Source organism: Pseudoliparis swirei, chromosome 1 (assembly GCF_029220125.1).
Source record: "Pseudoliparis swirei isolate HS2019 ecotype Mariana Trench chromosome 1, NWPU_hadal_v1, whole genome shotgun sequence".
Taxonomy (NCBI): Eukaryota; Metazoa; Chordata; class Actinopteri; order Perciformes; family Liparidae; genus Pseudoliparis; species Pseudoliparis swirei.
Window position 1 is genome coordinate 15571747 of NC_079388.1, and position 19856 is coordinate 15591602.

At 41.4% G+C, this 19856-nt stretch overlaps 1 protein-coding gene and 1 long non-coding RNA gene across 4 annotated transcripts in view; one reads left to right on the forward strand and one right to left on the reverse strand.

Moving 5' to 3' along the window:
* Positions 1-7220, reverse strand: part of LOC130197772 (retinoic acid receptor beta-like) — a 72142-nt gene extending 64922 nt beyond the window's left edge. For 2 of the 3 annotated variants that reach the window (XM_056420654.1, XM_056420663.1), the window contains exon 1: positions 6402-6618. In XM_056420654.1, the coding sequence (XP_056276629.1) occupies positions 6402-6558 (157 nt within the window). In that variant the 5' untranslated portion in view covers positions 6559-6618. Of the gene's footprint in view, positions 1-6401; positions 6619-7186 lie in introns of those variants that run through there. The other variant, XM_056420671.1, reaches the window with a different exon arrangement.
* A 6198-nt stretch (positions 7221-13418) lies between these two features.
* LOC130197920 (uncharacterized) lies at positions 13419-19570 on the forward strand. Its single transcript, XR_008832545.1, has 2 exons — positions 13419-13581; positions 18769-19570. It is a non-coding gene; the product is annotated as an uncharacterized LOC130197920 (long non-coding RNA).
* Positions 19571-19856: the final 286 nt, after the last annotated feature.

The window sequence follows — 19856 nt, forward strand, 5'->3', positions numbered from 1 at the left end:
CTCGGATGCCAACCGTACATGAGACTTGAAATTACGTTTGTAAGTTTGCCAAAATGTGCACGCAAGTTATTATTGTGTGCTCATGTACTGTCAATACCCCCCCCAAAAAAATTTCAGAAATGTAACAAATGTTTTCCGTGTTAAAGCATGTCTCTCCATGTCGGGTGCAGGATGGGTTATAGGATGCTCAGAAAGGAGACGCAAAGCCAATGCAGCTCTAAAAAAGGCCATTACTGGTAAATTGTCTACAGGCTGTTGGCAACAACCCTCGAAACACACGCAGTCATCTTGAGCACCCGAACACTGAAGCTGGGCCAGCCCGGGAGGAGCAGGATGCTCATGGAGAAACGACCCGCGGGGCTGCAGTGTCATCTCTCCGCTCCGCGTCCTCGACACCCTCGTTTCCAGTTCTCCCGGTCTGGAAACCGGTGACATGTCAAGCTCTCCCCGCACGGTCCTCGAGACCAACAGATGGCAAAGAACACTGAAAGCGAAGTCTGGCGCCGCACACGGGGCAGTTTAACCCGACGACGACGACGCCGCCTTTAAAAAAATTAGGAGCGAGCTGCCTCTCTGCTGAAGATGATGGAGACGGGAAAGGTGCGCTTTAAAAAAAAACTAAACATGCAGCGCTTCATTTTAGTTTAAAAATCAATTGAAAAGACAAGAACCCATAAGTCGCAGTTATTGAATTAAACCTGACAAATTATGAAGGATCAGGAGAAAAAGAAACGAGGAAAGAGAAAGAAGAAGAAGAAGAAGAGAGAGAAAAAGAGAGGCGGGATGAAGATAAAGAGAGGCAGTTCCTGGAGCTCCTCGGGGGTATTTGTGTATTTGGTTTGTGTTAAAGAGAAAGCTGTGGTGATTTGGGTGTGGAGCAGTGGGCATATAGCCTGGGAGGATTAGAGGAATATTACTCCCAATCGGTGGATCCAACCCTCCTCCTCCTCCTCCTCCTCCTCCTCCACTCAGCTGACGCTCCATCGTCTCTCTGCATAGCTCACATACAGCAGGCCCAGTCAGAGGAAATGGTCAAAGTTCACCCAGAGTACAGAGTGCAGCCAATGAGAAGCAGCTTTACGGAGGAGGGGGGGGGGGATTTAGAAGAGCTTTAAACACTCAAGGAAAATAAAATAACAATGTGGAACAAGTCATTTAACTTCATGTCTGGAGGAGAGAGGAGAGAGGATCTGCTTTTCATCAGGGCTTCGAAATCCACATTTTGGAGGAGAAGACCTTCAAATTTTGACTTTAAATGACTCAAATTGTTGTCCTGACGAGGCATTACCAGGCTTATAGGTTTAAATATCCCCCCCCCGCTCCCCCTAACCCGACCCCGCGGTGACCCCCCGGATATGATGGCGGCTGGCGAGGTCAAGCCACACGTCGACGGGAAGCAGCAGCGCCAAACTCAACAGGTGCCGGGCCACTTCAAAGCTTTCATAAGAAGCGAGAGAGAAACCGAGACGGCCATAAAAGCAGATGACGAGGGAAGGGGGGGGGGGGACGCCGGGGAAAAGAAATAATACGGAGGGGCTGAAATGCGAGAGGTTTTTCTTTTTAATTCGCAGGAATTCGTGGCCTTATCCTCCCCACGCCGGCCCATTTGGGTGTAAACGTAGAGCGCCGGTAGGAAGCAGAGAAGTGAGGAGCTGTGGGATGGGCGTGGCCAACAAAGGGAGCCAATCAAATCCAAGAAGACACTCGGAGACGAGGAAATGCATCGAGAGATTCTCTTCAGCTCCAGACATGTTGACGCTCGTTGTATTTAGAGGCTCGTGACACGCGAAGAGGTATTTAAAATATGAGGATTAAAGCAAGTTTTGCTTGTGCTAGACCTTCATTGTGTTGATATTTCTCCTCACGAAAAAGATGGTATTATTTAAAGCCAAGTATAATTTAATCCCCGAGTCCCAAGAAACCTTCTCTCTGAATGTTGAGGTAAATGTGCACAGAATAAAGGGTTAAAAACAGCTGACGTTGATCCTCCACTCGAGCCCGACACGTTGCAGTATCCTCCAGAGTCTGACAGTCATGATTACGTCGTGAGAATTTAAATCCGGCTTCAAGCTGTCTCCTTCTTTGAAAATATAAATGTGTGAAATACATGTTTTAATATTGTATTTACACGATTGTTCAGATGTTTGAGGCTGTTTCTAAGATTCGTAAAAGATGTTTTGCCACCAACTGTTTCTAGTCTGTGTAAAGACAAAGAAAAAAAGATGGTTTGGGTTGTTATGAGCAACAAGCAATTCATAATGAATATGCAAATGAGCTGTTTTGAAGCTGTTCTTCAGAAAAACGATAAATGAAAAATCCCTTTTGAAGATCTGAATGAATTCTTTAAAAAGTGCAAAGAGGGTCAAGACTCCAACGACATATGACACACCTCGTATTATTTCCTTGAGAATAATGTTAAATATTGTAATGATTTTGTTCTTTTGAAGGAGAATTAAACCTGAAATGTTAAAGATCACAAGTCATACATGTTTAGTTCTGGACCCTGAACCTCTCGGCTGTCTTTCTGCCGGCTCACGTCTGCTTACCGTCTCTCTGCACATCGCATGTGAGACGACTTCACTCTCAGCTGCCTTTGGTTTCTTTCATATCTCGTCCTGATGCCTTTTTATGATTCATGTCAAGCACTTTGAATGCTACATAGATACTCTCCCCTCGCATTCGTGCCAAAAAATGTAGTGTTTTTTTTTTAAGGGTTTAAAAGCCTCTGAAACAGCAACTAAACCCTCATGACAAAGCACAGTCCCTCTACTGGACCCAGATTAAAGCATATATATATATATATATATCAATAAATATAAATATAAATATAAATGAATAAATATATATCAATAAATATATATATATATATATCAATAAATATATATATAAATATATAAATGAATAAATATATATATATAAATATAGATGTATATAAATAAATTTAAAAAAATAAATATATATATATATATATATTTCAGAGTTAAACAGCTGGTCCCAGGCTACAGCTATGCTTCTAACAAACATGAAAAAAAACATGTTAACATAAAACATGAAACGCTGCTGTTTTCTGCTGCCGTGGTGGAGTATTTGATATTTATTGAGAAGGCCGGCGTCGCTGCTGGTGGGACGCCGCCGCCGTCCTAATCATGTCGATTACACACGGCTGGCACCAGAGAGCTCCCCCTTTCATTCCACTGTCGTACACCGCTTTTTATTTCCCCCCGTCCGCCTTTCATTTCACACGCCCACTGAATTAGCTCGCTGTGCAAGCTGTGCTAATGGCTTTTCATGTCCATATCAGAGGCGCTTAAGCCTCCAAGACAAAAAGGACCCCAATTATCCCATAGCACACGTTAGCCGTGCACACATACATCATATCACACTCCGGCTCTTTCTCTTTTTTAAAGGCGTTTATAGATGATCATCTTTCCACTTGTTTGTCTGATAGCTTTTAGATTTTTTTGATATATACACGACGACCTGGATGCAGCTTCTTTTGTGTCTTCACAAGACGCGGGTGGAGCACGTGCCGCCATTACTCACGTTTTTTTTTTATCCGCTCGAGAGGAGGTCCTTGATCATTCTTAATTGGCATCTAAACTGGGAGAGGAAGTGCATTAATGGGTTGGCTCGTTGTCGACGCGGTTAATTAACACCCAGGAGGTTTCCATTATCCCGAGCAAATTAATTAATAAACCAACATTTCGCTGACCCTGAGAGAGGCTTCTCTCAAATCAAAGTCTAATCTAAACAGGGACGCCTTCTTCAAACAGGAAGCGGGCAGAGGCGTCCGGTCTGAAATGCCGACGCGGTGGTTTCACTGTCAGAGAACGACTTTGTGTTGAGAAAATATGAAATAAACATCAACACTATGTTCTTTCGTTACATCTAGAGGCGCGTACGGTCAGTGTACGTACATCAGACATCACTGCTGTGAGTGAGGAGGGCAGCAGCAGCGCTTTGACTTTGGTGTGTGGAGGTCACGACCTCTGTGTTGGCACATGCTCGGCTTCGGGCCTGTCGAAGAGGCCACCGCCTAAACCTTTTGACAAGCTGCTCTTCAACTGTTTAAACCGCACGTGAATTTATTTATTTTTGCAATTTTTTCGATGACTGCCACTTTATAAAAAAATCAAAAAAAATCCTTACATTTACACATTAAAAAAAGTAAAATAAACAGCGGAAGTTGATTCTTAACGGACCACAAAGCTAAAAGTGTTATTTGCTCTCTTCTGACTGTGAGTTAATTATTTTAAGTATTTAAAGAAACTACAAACTATATTGAGCGTGATTGCATGGGTGATAAATTTCAGTGTTTTGCCGCTAATTTCTGTTTTTCTACTTGACTTTAAAAGAGGTTATGGAATATATATAACGCACAATAGGGGATTCATATTGAACATGAGAATAAGCAGATTTTACCGAGGGTTGATGACAGGAGGAACTGAAATTTGAACGTCATTAAATAAATAAAAATAATCTTCATTTCATGGAGGAATTTCACATGACAGAAAATATTAAACTCAGCATTTAATGGAAATATTAATAAGGAAATATCCAAATACTAATTTGAGACCTTCTTTTTGGTGTCTGGTAAAGTTTTCTGTGATGATTGACAGGTGTTAGGACTTGAGTACGCTTGAATTAAGTGTCAGAATTGAATGGTAACGTAGGATAATTATATTGGAAAAATTAAAGATATGCAATTCACCTGCAAGAATGAAATTACAATTTCTTTAATTTTTTTTAAAATCCGTCAGATTTTTCAAATACATTTTTACATTTAGTGAACAAACTCTCATACATGAATGAATCACTAGATTATTTCCACGCACAAGCATTATCAACAAGTTCATCCGATTACAATGAAAGAATAGATAACATACGCTGCTGTATCATTATTATTGTTCTAAAAAGCTAAACATTATTAGATGATAACTAATGATTGACAGAAAACACATGGTTATTCATAATTTAAATATTTTTTCAAGCAAAAATGCCATAAATTAAGATGTTCTCGCTCTCTTACAAATACAATGAAGTTATTCTGGGCGGCTTTTGGGATAAAAATAATTTAGAAACTGCAACATTGCACTTTGGGAACTCGTGATTTGAATTTAGAGGCCAAACTATTCATCTAAAAAAATAATAATAATCAGTAAGTCTAGCTCTCAGGGAGCTTTTTCGTCAAAACCCTGACCTGCAGCAGACCGGAGCGTTTAAAGTGGCAACATGTCCTCTGTGCGCTTTCCCTCCACTGATAAGAGCCCCCCTTTTTTTTTGCCCGGCTGCCCTTGAGCAAACACTTCCTGAGGAATGACAGCTGGAGGCTGCTCGTTATCAGATGGGGATAAATCACGGGGTGGCAGCAGCAGCAGGGTGACAGGGAAAAACCAACACTGACAAGTGCCCCACGAGCTCAGCAAGTCATCCAGATCTTGGACAAAATATTTACAACAAATGAAGTTGAGGGAAAAAAAAGACATTTTAAATATACTTTCTAGGCAAACTATCCAGCATCGATGCGTTTCTATTTGCTCTTATTGTGATACAGATGTTATCACCTATACGTTCTGATATAACCAGGAATGCAGCTGCCCTTAAAGTGTCCACTTAGTCTCCTGGACAACGACTCGCGGCAGCCATCGATCAGCCTCGGCCTAATTCAACACGGAGAGGCTGACATGTTGCGATAATCTTGTTGGAAAAAGTCCGCGGGGGTCATTTGTCTAAATCAGTGTCACGGAGCGCAGGTCGCGGCTCGCCGCCGGCCGCCCCCCCCCCCTCCCCCCAGCCGCACATGACAGGAGGGGGAGGGGGGGGGGAGGAGGAAAGTGTGCAAACGCCGCCCGTGTTTACTCTGCGCATTCCTCCAGCGCCGCCGCTTTCTGAACTGATCTGAGAGCAGCCATACATCAGCGGCTTCCACTGCTGGGAATGTATGACGGCGCAACGGTGGTGAACGATGACGTTTGGGTGGAGAGAGAGAGAAAAGTTTCTAACAAATAAAAACAACAAACTTGTTTTTCTCTTTTTGTCCTCACGAAAAATGGCACTTTTTTAAACATCCTGTCACTCTTTAAAATAAATAATTAAAATAAACCTCTTCTGAATTAATCCTATTTTTGTTTGTTTGTTTTATGCAGCGCGTGATGCGTTCAGGGGTCCAGTGCCCAACGAGTTTTCCAACTACTCCGAAAGTGCAATTTTTGCTACGATCATTAATAACCAGTATAATTATGAGAGCCGGGGCCCCTTTTTTACCGGCAAACTTGTTGTGCCTCATCATTAGACTGCACTCAGCACCACTCAAGAGGCTAATAACCACCACAACAGCAACACACATATACACACACACACACACACGCACACAACAAGAGGCGAGGAGAAGTTGGACCTACAGTGCGCGCTCCGCCGGTGCTGCCACTCTCTGTGCGCCAGTCCGCTGATGCAGGCTTTTAGCGCCTTCTCCTGCAGCATGCAGGAGGACGGGCTGGACGTGTAGAAATCCAGCATCTGCCCGGGACTCACGGCCAGCACGTCCATGCAGTCGAACATGATGACCGGCTGCGTCGTTCACCTATACGTCTTGTGCGTTATCGATAAATAAAAGCACCGACATGAGCGCACACAACTCCATCAAAACTCTGCTGATTCCCCCCCTCCTCCTCCTCCTCATCCTCCTCCTCCTCCTCTTCGTCTTCTCCTTCTTCTTCTTCTTGACACGGCAGATTGCGCTCCTCTTGTTCTGCTTCGTCCCGCACCGGAATCATGAATTATTATTTCGGACCAAAAACGCACCGCGGCTGCTCTAAACGCTCATTTGCCATTTCCTCGCGTCGTGTCCGGTCCGCGCGCTGCCGCGGACGAGTGGACGGGACTCCTTCATGGTCATCATAATAATAATAATAATATCCCGACGTGTTGTCATTGAAATCCCGCGGTAGCCAGCAGCGTCAAATCCCGCACGAGCTTGGAGGATATCTTTCTTCTCCAATATCAACAAAATAATAAGACGCACGGCGTTTAAAAAGCTCGTTCTCCTCTCCCGATGACGAATGGCTTCTCCGTCCCCGCGTGCAGCTCATTTCCAACTAGTTTTTTTTTTTTTGCCACCGAGAATGAAAGATTGAATTGCCTAATATATGCGAGTGAACTTTGCATGAACCCTTCCGAGGCTGCTGACCTTCATATGACCCAGGCGCGCCGACATCACTGCAGCTCCGCGGCGCGGAAGGAGGCGGAGGGGAGAAGCGCAGGCGGACGAATACAAAATAAAAGTAAAGATATATATATATTTTTTTTATTCTTCTTCATTTTTGGAAGAGAAAAGAAATACAAGAGGGTCACTGAAAATTCAAGCGAATTTTTTGGAATTTTTTTTTTTTTAAAGCTCTAGATGACGTCAGCTCTAGATGAGCTGCTTTCCACGCGCAGTGGAAGGAAAACGCTTCATTCCTACAGAGAAGTACATGTTCAGTAGGTAGGTATGTGTTTATATAATACGATTACAAATAAAAGTATTGTGTTAATGTCGTAAAAATAAACAGGGACAGATCGTCTGCTCAGATCCATTAGGAAAAGGAAACTAACTTTATTTTGACATATCTGGAGCTTCCTGTTTTGCCCTTTTCTCTTCACTAAAGTGACACAAAGTCTTAATAAAAATGGTAAAAAAATTAAAAATTGTTGTGGTTCACCCTGAAACACAGTGGCACATCTCACTTAAAAACACAGCATGCCTTCAAGGTAATGCACATGATGGCCGGAAGCACTATTGATTATAATTATGACGTATAATCATATGTAAACTCATTGATCTTAATAGATGCAGGGGCCGTGAATGGGGCCATGGCAGTAATGCATTACAATGTATAATAATGATCACTGTGTAATATTTGGATTTTGGACATTTAAAGGAAGTTGTACTCTACATGTGTAAAGAAATAAACAGAATTACTTCAAATGTGTCTTCGTAGACTGAAAATATAATGTGTAGTGCGAGTGTAGCTTAGTCCTAAGAGGACATAACATAATAATAATAATTATATGAAAAAGAGAAGAGATAAAAATACACTGAATCCCATGATTGTGATCGCTGCAATTAATACAATTTACGACAACTATAAAGTTTTCTCATGTCCCTTTAGGGATCACACATAACATGCAACTACATGCCACTGAATCACTTTTAATAAAAAAGTGCAACTGAGCTGTAATTCCATCATATAAAAAGTTATGTAGTAAATGTCAACTCAAATAAAATATTGCATTGTTGAAAAAACTATAAATCTGTCAAAAACTCCAATAATAAACATTATTGATGCATCATAATCCACATACACATTTACTTCAGTTCTATACTCAAGTACAGTTTTGAAGTACTTTACATGGGTAGTTCCATTTTTTTACCACTCAAAACTTCTCCTCTACATTCTGGCTGTGGCCAGGACTTTAAAAAATACCGATGTCCGGCAGTTTGATCGTGACCTCTTTGTTTGGATGAAGTTGTTTTGCCCGTTTTAATCCCCCCAAAAAAGAACGAGTCAAACAGGAAGGAGTGAAAACTCCAATCAGTCACATGTCTTAAAAAATAAAACAGCAGGCCTCTTAAAACAAAGCGTGTGGTGTTCACTTTAATTTGTGAATTGAATATAGCATCTGTGACCATGTCCTTTCAAACACAAACACACACACACACACACACGGATGGTTACATCATTGTTACATAAGGTCATACACACCATCCAGAAGGATACTAGAACCACGTCCTACATTTCAAAACAAAAGTCGGAGTTGATTGTTATTCTGCCGGACGAGGTTTCCACATCTCATTTTAAAAAAGATGAAGGCTGCAAAAAAAACCTCCATTCTCTCAACAACATGATCTCAGTGCACTAGATTTATTTATTTGACTGATTATGATTTTCACGCACAAAACACAATGTATTATATACAAAGCAGGATGATGCTTTGTTACATCGTAAACCAGCCAGCGGTATATAACCACTTCAAACTCGGCTTCAACATACAAATGCTGCTCATGCATTATGTCATCATAACAATGATGTGATAATATAATGGTCTAAACGGGGCCATTCTGCTGTGTAATGAGCACTCATACTTTTCACAATGTAACTACATTTAGTCTAATATACTTCTGTGTCTGAGCTTATAAGGACTTGTACTAGTACCAGAGTATTTTCTTCACTGAAGCGTTGCTACTTTTACTCTAAGATCTTAAAAAAAGGGGGAAATGAAAACAACTGTGTCCTGAGGTTTGACTGAAGTGAGAACAAAAAGTGCGCGGGAGCGTCCAGGGTGTCGAATTCAGGATCACAAGGTGCTTAACTGTGGCCTGCGTCCGACTGGAAGGAGAAAGACGTTCTTTCTGAATGCAATGCACTCCTTTCAACAGTTTGGTTGTGTCGCAGTGGCTCAAAAAAAGTACAATACTATATTTTCAGTTCCAAAAAGTTAAAAAAAGAAAATATTGGTTCCCACATTTATAATAGTTTAAGAATCTTCAAAAAAAATACAAATAAAGAGTTGATAAAATGATCCAACAGATCATTATATACATATATATTATATTATATATATATAATTATATATATATATATAAATATATATATATAATTGTATATATTTATATATAAATATATAAATATAATTATATATATATATAATTATATATATATGTATATATAGTTATATATATAATTATATGTCTATAAATATATATAAACATAGATATATACAGGACTGTCTCAGAAAATTAGAATATTGTGATGAAGTTCTTTATTTTCTGCAATGCAATTAAAAAAACAAAAATGTCATGCATTCTGGATTCATTACAAATCAACTGAAATATTGCAAGCCTTTTATTCTTTTAATATTGCTGATTATGGCTTACAGCTTAAGAAAACTCAAATATCCTATCTCTAAATATTAGAATATCATGAAAAAGTATACTAGTAGGGTATTAAACAAATCACTTGAATTGTCTAATAAACTCGAAACACCTGCAAGGGTTTCTGAGCCTTGACAAACACTCAGCTGTTATAAATCTTTTTTTTTACTTGGTCTGAGGAAATATTAAAATTTTATGAGATAGGATTTTAGAGTTTTCTTAAGCTGTAAGCCATAATCAGCAATATTAAAAGAATAAAAGGCTTGCAATATTTCAGTTGATTTGTAATGAATCCAGAATGCATGACATTTTTGTTTTTTAAATTGCATTACAGAAAATAAATAACTTCATCACAATATTCTAATTTTCTGAGACAGTCCTGTATATGTATATATATATATTTACGGTTACATGATGGAGTCGTGTTATGCGTCTCATATCTGATCACAAAGTAGAAGCACTCTCTGCACTCTCAATCAAGCCATAGGTAACATATCTATCAGCGCTGACGCCGGTCTGAATGCGGCTGCGGGCGATACAGCAACAGCTGTTCCCGTCCCATGCTCCAGAGCTCCTGAGGGATCGGCCTCGTTTACACCGCGAAACAATGAGAAAACTTAAAGGTTATAGGGAGGTTTACAGATTTATACTTTAGGATTGAGGAACACAAATGTTTAAAAAAAAAAAACCTTTCCAATCTCTATTGCAAAGGAAAATGTACATTTCTGGCTTATTTCACACACACACACAAAGCTCTAATTCCATCCTCGAGTTGCTTAAAACAGCAACCGTGTGCACGCTCAGATATGGATTCACACGCCTCTCCGGATGCAGATGTTGCAGGACAAAGGATAATATGTTTGGAAAGCTTGGTGACGGAGGTTTGCAACCGCACGAGTCGACGATGAGTCACGCGAACATGCTAGCTTTTCATAATTTGCTATACTCGGCACAGTAGAGACCGATTGAGTGGCACGCGGCATTGGGTTGCATTATGATAAGTAAGATGTGTCCATTACAATCGTATCAATATATATAGTATATCATTAAAGGGTCCAGCAGATAAGCATTCAACCTCCCACCTGTTATGCACATTATGTTAATGAAATCATGTTCTGATTACATCAATCATCATAATGCACTCGTAATGCATGATATGCTTACGGGAGGCCACGTAACGACTCGTGAGGACCGCTACAGGTGAAGGGCCGTCATTTGTTTTTGTAGAAATCAAATACCATTTGTAATATGATGTTGCTTGTGATGGGTTAAGCCGAGGTCATATAATAGGTGATCAAGCATAATGTAACTTCTGTATAAGCTGAATTAAGTCTTTAACGCTAAATCAGATATCAGCTGCTGAGTGTTTTCCATCAGCGTTATGCCAGGGGGGGGGGGGGGGGTCAGACCTGTGTGATCCAGCCTTTTGAAGCTGTTAAACCGCCTCTGACACTTTTATAATATGACTTTCGTGTTTAATCGACAATATGACAGGAATACATGTCTTTATAGAAAATGGTTGGCATTGTTGAAAGTCACCTTTCAAGGCCACAGGGTGGGATTAACCCCAGAGACGAGCTCAATCGGCCCCTGTACATTTATTAAAATAATACTTACCCCAAAACGTACATTAACCAAGCCTCATCTGTTGTGCAATGACAATAAAAACCTTGAATAAAATCCTTGGATATTAGACGCCTGGGAACCAGATTAAGCGATCATCAGTGTGAGAGATTTTACTCACATTCAGATATTGTTTTGTTGTCGTTAAATGTCTCTCGGATTAATTTACTGAAACTCTATCACCAGTTCTACTCCGTCCATTGTGCATTAATAAAATGTTCTTCCCACATTCAAGACTATGGAATGTGAGAGAGCGCACAAACAAGTCACACATGAGCAGCGGACTGTAACTAAGGACGGAACATTTGACCTCATTATTCTAAAAATGTGCCATTATACATTCAATTCAATTCAGTTTATTTGTATAGCCCAATTTCACAAATTACAAATTTGTCTCGGAGTGCTTTACAATCTGTACACATAGACATCCCTGCCCCAAAACCTCACATCGGACCAGGAAAAACTCCCAAATAACCCTTCAGGGGGAAAAAAAAGGGAAGAAACCTGGAGGAGAGCAACAGAGGAGGATCCCTCTCCTAGGATGGACAGATGCAATAGATGTAATGTGTACAGAAGGACAGATTTAGAGTTAAAATACATTCAATGAATATGACAGAGTGTATGAATAGTTCATAGTAGGCATATTCCACGATGGAGACCTCCACGATCCATCAGGCAGATGGCGGTGGGGAGGATACTTCCTCGGAGTCTCAACAGGACAGTGGCGTAGTCATGAGCAGGAATTCCACGACCCAGACGATCCATCAGGCAGATAGGATCATCTACATCATGAGTACTTTCACATTTGGTTCTTTAAGTACGTTTTGAATGGGGTACTTTTACAAGCACCCTGGGGCCCAGGGGCGAGTTTAGGCTTTCAGCACTGAAGGGCCCAGGGACCTTCGCAAGGTAGATGCAAAGGGGGTCCCAAGTGGTCCAGCTCATTCTGGGGTCCTGAGGGGTCTGGGGGGCTTAGCTGAGACTATGAGCACATGGGGGGGGGGGGGGGGGGGGCTGTGGTCATATTTACCTGTGTGCACTGGGGGCCCTGGCCTCAAATCCTCATAGTGACGAATCTGAACTTTATTGCCAGTTTTAGCTCATTATTTTTGCTCCATTGGCGTAGTTTTAAGAAGAAAAAAAAGTTCTAAAAACCAAGTGCACACGACCCGCTCAGCACCGACCAGCAGCGAGCTGGTGACCATGGTGCAGCATTCAGTGAGAGTCAGATATGTATTTGAACACTTGTTGGGAGAGACCAAAAACAGAGCTAAAAGAGACGTAAATGCACTTAGATGGTCAGCAGACACAATAATGATAATGTTAATCTGTGTGCGAGGATGTGGAACGGTTTGAAAAGTGATATGTCGATGGAGAGTTCACGGCTCGTTTCCACCGCCCCCTAGTGGCCCAAAAGGAACGCTATTAATGCAATTTATAAAAACCGAACGCTTCGGTACGGATCAACAAATATGACCGTATACATGACCACCATCAGCTTCAATTCCAACTGCATGAACTCCAAAAATTCAAGCATAAAACGACAAAAAAGTATATGATAGAGTACATACGCACACCGACACTTGTGCTCGTGTTTGAGGGAGTAACCCCGGCAGTTTGAGACGAGGCACACCGATCCCCACGGAGCTCATGAATATTGCAGAGAGCCTACAGCAGAGCTGAAACAGGAACCCCTGGACCCCCCCGACACACACCAGCTGACCCCCTGCAGTTCAGCTGTGGTAACAGTAACCCCCGGACACACACACACACACACACACACACACACCACCCCCGGTCAGCGCGGGTAATGAATACACCTGAAAATCCACCTGTAATTAGAAGGTGATAATGAACCCGTCCATCAAGATAAGCCGCTTTTTGGCATCGGTGCTTCGCAGCTTCGCGGGCCGCCGCTGCCAGAAACCCACCAGCCTGTGACAATACACAGCGGAGCTGATCATTTAATAAGGCCGGGCAAAGCCTGACAGCTTCAACACGACCGGGCAAGTGGAGCGCCGAACCCCCGCGACCCGCCGCTTCAGGTACACTTTAAATTCCCTTATTTCATATCGTCGCCGCGGCGCGGGCCGAGTTCGGTCGTCACCATTCCTCTGTGGGTCAAACCCCGTTCAAACAGCTATATTTAGTTACACTTGCACTTAGCCTATTGGTAATTTAATTGAAGCTGCGTGGCAGAGGCAAATATAGTTTCCACTCCGGTTGTGTATCAATTCCAACGCGCGGATTAGAATTATGCCTTTGTGTCCGCAACGCGATACGCGGCGAAACCGGAGATTAGGATTAATTTTGGTGCCTGTCATCAGCACAACGTCTCCGCGCGGAAGCCGTAAAGGAGCATCGACGGATTTAAATACCTTCCCATTTCAATTTGTTGTCATCTTATTAAAAAATAAATGCCACAGATATAGATGGTTTAAAGATGTGTTCCTTCACCGCTTTATACTTCATATTTAACACTTACAGTGCCCTGTCTACAGCACTGTGATCTGTTTTCACACTTTATTTGATCTTATCCAGGGTTCTTACACATTTTGATCAAGGGATTTCCATTACTTTTCCATGACTTTCCATGAATTTTCCATGACTTAACCAAAATTCCATGACTAAACTGAAATCTCGGTATAAACATGAACATTTCAGAAAATGTTGCGTATTGAGAGAGTATGCCGGTTTATATTTTGAGCATCTTTCGTAAAAAAAAATATATATTATTTCAAACTCGGCGTAAATGAACATGTGATTATAACAAATTTCCATGACTTTTCCAAAACTTTTATGATTTAAGTTTTTTCCATGACTTTTCCAGGCCTGGAAATGACCATTTTGAAATTCCATGACTTTTCCAGGTTTTCCATGACCGTACGAACCCTGCTTATACCTAAATGTAATGTTTAAATTCTTGCACTATGTTGATTGTTGTGTTGTTCGTCTGTCTAATGTACACACCAGCCGCCAAGTCAAATTCGTTGTGTGTCTTATACACGTAGCAAATACATGTTTCTGATTCTTATGTGGAGGTGTGAGCGGGCAGAGGATCAATAACTTATATTTAAAGCATTGATTCATGTCGTCACTCCAGTCCATCAATCCATCAGTCCCCAACCAAAACTGACCATGTCGAAATAATTAAAATTCTCACAATAAATGGAGCGCTTGTAGCGAAGGCACATGCCGGAGTGACCTCTCACACGGTCAATAACAAAACACAAGAGAGAATTTTTGTTTGTTTTTGTAAGGCGCTGTGTTATTCTGCTCCGGCTCCCTCATTCAAAGAGCTTTCCCTCCCACAGCTGAACAAAGCCGTGAGCCAGAATAAAGCCGGGAGTCTGAAGAGGCACAAAAAACCAACAACACACACAACGCTTTATTCTGAAAGTGTGTTGTTCACGGTGTAGTTTTTTTATTACATTATCTGTTGCAGCGGGATTACATACCGTCACTCGGACAAACAACAGTCCCCCAAAAGTTAGTAAAAAATGAGCATATGCACCGTTTTACGTTTACTGCCTGCACTTAAAGCCAGAAAAAAAGTCAATGTTCCCATCAGGAGAAGACGGATAGACCAAAACGGGCAGTTTGACATTGAGATGCAGAGGAAAGTGAGAGCGTTGAGGCCGAGTGGGACGGACCTTCAACTCAGACCGACTGGGCTCAGTAATAACGTCTGACTTTTACTTTGGGTCAAACTTCTTCTTTTATTACAACTTTAAACTGACTGAACCAACAGCGAAACCAAAGTGACCAAAAGAATGAAAGTGCAAACACTCCGTAGGAACTTCCGCGTGGGATTTATTTTTTATGGGTTACCACCGAAATGCATTAAAACTAAAAACGCTCAAAAGCTCGTGGTCAAAACCTTTAAAAAAACAAACACCGGAATTAAAACTCGCCGGACTAATTGTGAGAAGACATGCACTGCATGTGAACTCTTTCCACTGGTGCGGTGTCTGTGTTTGGTTTAGTCACCCTCCGATAACAACACAGGAAGTCACTTCACAGTCCTGCAACTCACCGGCTCCCAGTGACCCCCTGACCCCGAGGGGAGCTCCCAGCGTTCCCCTTCCGTCTCACTCTGCAAAAAGGGCTCAGACAATAATACATTTCAACGATAATAAAAACACAGACTCAATACTGCCAGTGGATCGCTTACGGACAGATATCCCCCCCCCCCCCCACACCCCCTCAAACGGCTCTACTATTGCACAACGGAGCAGACTATGATTGAGAAAAGCACGTCGGGGGTTGTTAGACCTGAAAGGTGACCTTATAAACCTCTTTTACGGCACTTTACATCACAATGCGTACACAAAGTGTCTCGAGTCAACAGGAATCACGATGAACATATTGTGGCTTCACGGTGGATATAATGGGAACGTTATTTAAAATACACATTTGTATTTCTTTCACATGAGAATGAGACGTATTCATGCGTGAAATAGGTGGAGCTGGAAGCCCGGTGAGGTAGCGGCTACTTGCACTACTTGTTTAATGCCACTGGTTTCCACTTTGACCCTCCAAGTCAGGGGTGTCAAACTCATGTTCACCGTGGGCCAAATCAGCATCATGGCCGCTCTCTTAAAGGGCCGGAGACACTTTATAAACTCCTTGAATATATTGTTGAATAACCCTCTTTGCATTTGATTATTGTTTATTTGAACATCAAATTAAAGAAGACAACTGGGGCTACAAGTATCAGTGAGCCATTTAAACACAACTCAAACACCAACTGAAATAAAAATACAAATATCATAATCATAATTTTGTCAGGTGTCGCCCCAGAAGAACGTTTCCAGAGCTAGACATGTAGCTTTGTGCAATCATAAAAGAAGAGATGTTCGTAAGCAAGAGGACTTCACACAGATTCTAAATATCTTTACAGAATCCTTCTGCACCAAAGTATCACGGAGATATAAGCCAAAGAACACAGAAATATTAATCGCTTCATAGCTTTACATTCAGCAAATTCAACATACTTTTGTTCTTGAGAAGAAGAAAAACGTTTCTCTCCTGCATTCCAGCTGGCATGGCTTTAGTGTGAGTGTATGTCCCTTTAAAAAAGCGGGACTTTTTGGGAAGCGTCATAATCAGCTGTCAGGAAGTTCAATTTCAGCGAATCGGATTTCACATTTCAAATATGGCGACGCCTTTCTGTCTCCTATTGGCTCACAGTGCTGTCAATCTTGTCTTTCTTGGTACCAATCGATTCTATTGGCTCTAAGTATTCCAATGACGTGTCGTTCTTTAAAATCCGCCCTTCTCCTGCGGAGATATCTGCGCGCGCAACAGCTGCGCTGTGACAGAAAAACCGGCTTTACGCACAGCACGCACGCGCACAGCACCACTTTGTTTGATCGTTTTTTTATCTTTGATTTACTGTTTTAAAGCCACATAATGATGTATTTGCATGTATTGATCACCAGTAAAAGTGAAAGTGAAATACATGGTTTGGTACATGAGAAAAGTCAAATGGCACAGATGGTGCTTCAATGTGCCCAAATGCAAATTTTAGAGACCTCGCCTAAATTCTCTTTTCTAAAAAGTCTCCAACTATTGTTCTGCTTTATTTTTTCTGAGTCAAACTTTGCAGAGAGTCTGTTCACAAGTTGTATTATTATCTGGGTGATTTTAGGCCTTTGCTGTGCATCCATCCAGGATATATTCATCCTGAAAGTGCTTTTTTTTCTAATCGAACCTGAAACTTCTATGAAAATAGAAGATTCATCTTTATTTACTCTTAACCAGTAACATATATGCTAATATTTACACATCTGAACAAAAGCTCATTGTGTTCCCTTTATTATAACACCAACATTATTCAAATAGCTTGTGTGGTTGCAGAGCTACACCCTTTTTAGTTTGGGTATGTCATTTCGAGCAGAAACCTAAAAAAACGGGTGGGGCTTAACAGGTTAATCTAAAACCTTCAAAATAAAAGCACGGGATATTGTTCTTCAATTTCTTGATCACGTGTCTTTAAAGACGCCAGGGGCCACATAAAGCGATGCGGCGGACCTTGTGTTTGATACATGTTCTCTAAGTAATACCTCATACTGTATATAAGACGTGGTTGCCGTGACATCTTCCATTGGTTTGTGGACTTTTGACCATCGCCATTTTGTATTTTTGCAACCAGTAAAAGGAAGGAACCATGTGACAGCAAGGGGGGGGGGGGGGGTGACGTGGAGACGCGTATATGTGGGAGGGAGGCGACCTGTCAATCACAACCACAATCGCAGGGTAGCCCCGGCTAACATATTGAAGAACACTTCAATGTTCACTGAGATAATACATCAAGTAAGAAGTAGAGTCATTCTCTCACAGACTTCAGCTCCAGCTGACTGTACGGCTTTTTTGTTTTAGTTTCTACAATTTTAGATTCTTAAACAGTCGTGAACTGGATTTAATGTTCCTTTGTTAAAAAATCCTCATACAATATTTCAGATTCTAAAAACCTCCATTGGGTCGAGTGAATTATCAGTAACATTGATTCAAATGTAATGTGAATTGTATTATTATTATTAAGTAGGAAAATGAGTGTGGGCCTCAAATGGGATTATAATATGATGTAATAAAGAGAAATAGTAAGTCTAGTGCGTCTCCGTTATAATAGATTACATTATTTCTATTATTGGAGGTCAGACAAAGTATGGAGCAGCATAACCAGTGATGCTGGTTACATGTTTTTGGTCCTTGAGAAGAAGAAGAAGAAGAGGAAGAAGAGGAAGAAAGGATGTTCATCATTGAACTGTGCTTTTCTGTAGACACATAAACAGTGTTTGCTCCATCTGAAAGTTTTAAAGTATTAAGTATAACATGACAAGATGAATCAGCAAAATCTACTCAGGGAAAAACACACACTCACTGACACATTTTAGGTTTAACAATCATTAATGTAGTATCTGGATTGTTTAACGCTTTCATAAACGGAAATGTAAAAACAACAATTCGTGGTTTAGGAGGGCTCGTCCAATCGAATTCATCAAATATGCTCAACTGCTTTCGGCACGAGGAGCTTTACCTCCCAAAGAAATGCGTAGCCATTTCTAGATATCCTACAACCTTATTTCCTATGTTGTCCGTATATTGTTGTACGTAATCATGACTCCACCTCCTGCATACTTAAGCATAGACAAGATTAATAATATGCAAGCCTGTGAGTGATTCTCTCTCCCCCTCTCTCCCTCCCTCTCTATCTCCCTCTCCTTCAGCTGATCGTCCTCTCCCAGCATCCTCCTGCAGGATGCTTCCCGGCTTTAAGCTTCACGAAAGGGGACAGAAAGCAGAGCCGCGACACCAAAAAATACAATTCAGATTGACATAGTTGCAGATACAACTCGACTGCATTCTCATTTACGTTGCAGGGGAAACAGGTTTCTAGGGGTTTCTCCTGGATTGCAGTCGCAACATTAACAAAGTGGTTGAAGCTTAATGTTGATGCTAGAATGCTTACATGCTAAATAATAATGGGAACATGCTTAGTACACACAGAAGAATTAAGCTGCCATCTGGAACCGAAAATGGTTCTTCAAAGTGATGCCATAGAATAACCATTTCTGGTTCCACACAGAACATTTCAAACCAGGGACTTTAAAAAAAAACATTTCCTTAAATAGTTTTTCAAAGAACCTATAAAGGTTCCTCAAATAACCTTAAAAAATGGTTCTTTAAGGCACCATTTCTGGTTCCACACAGAACATTTCAAACCAGGGACTTAAAAAAAAAAACATTTTCTTAAATACTTTTTCAAAGAACCTATAAAGGCGACTCAAAGAACCTTAAAAAATGGTTCTTTAAGGCACCATTTCTGGTTCCACAAAGAATCTTTCAAACCAGGATTCTTTAAAAAACTATTTCCTTAAATTATTTTTCAAAGAACCTATAGAGCGTATTCACTCACGTGACCACAAAAAACTCTGGCGGCCATGTTGGGGTCCCACCACGGCATTGTTTTGCTTGTTTGTATGCCGCTCTTCCCTTAGAAATGACCATTATATCCTGAAGGAGACACAATTTCAGTTCAAAGCGGTGTGCCTTGTGACACCGCTTTGTGACACGCTCCTCCGCTCTCTCTGTTGCGGTTACTGCCGCTGGCTCCGCAAAAAAACTGGTCTCTGGCGGTGCGTGCTCTGGGCTCATCGGGGCCGTCGGCCCCGATAATCAGGGCACCGCCACACACCCGTCACCGGCAACTCCGCAGACTACTGCACTTGTCGAATCGACTTGATACTAATCCTCCAGCTAATCACTGTTGCCGTCCTGGCTCTCCTCTCCTGGGCGATCAGTGGTGGAGCAGGCT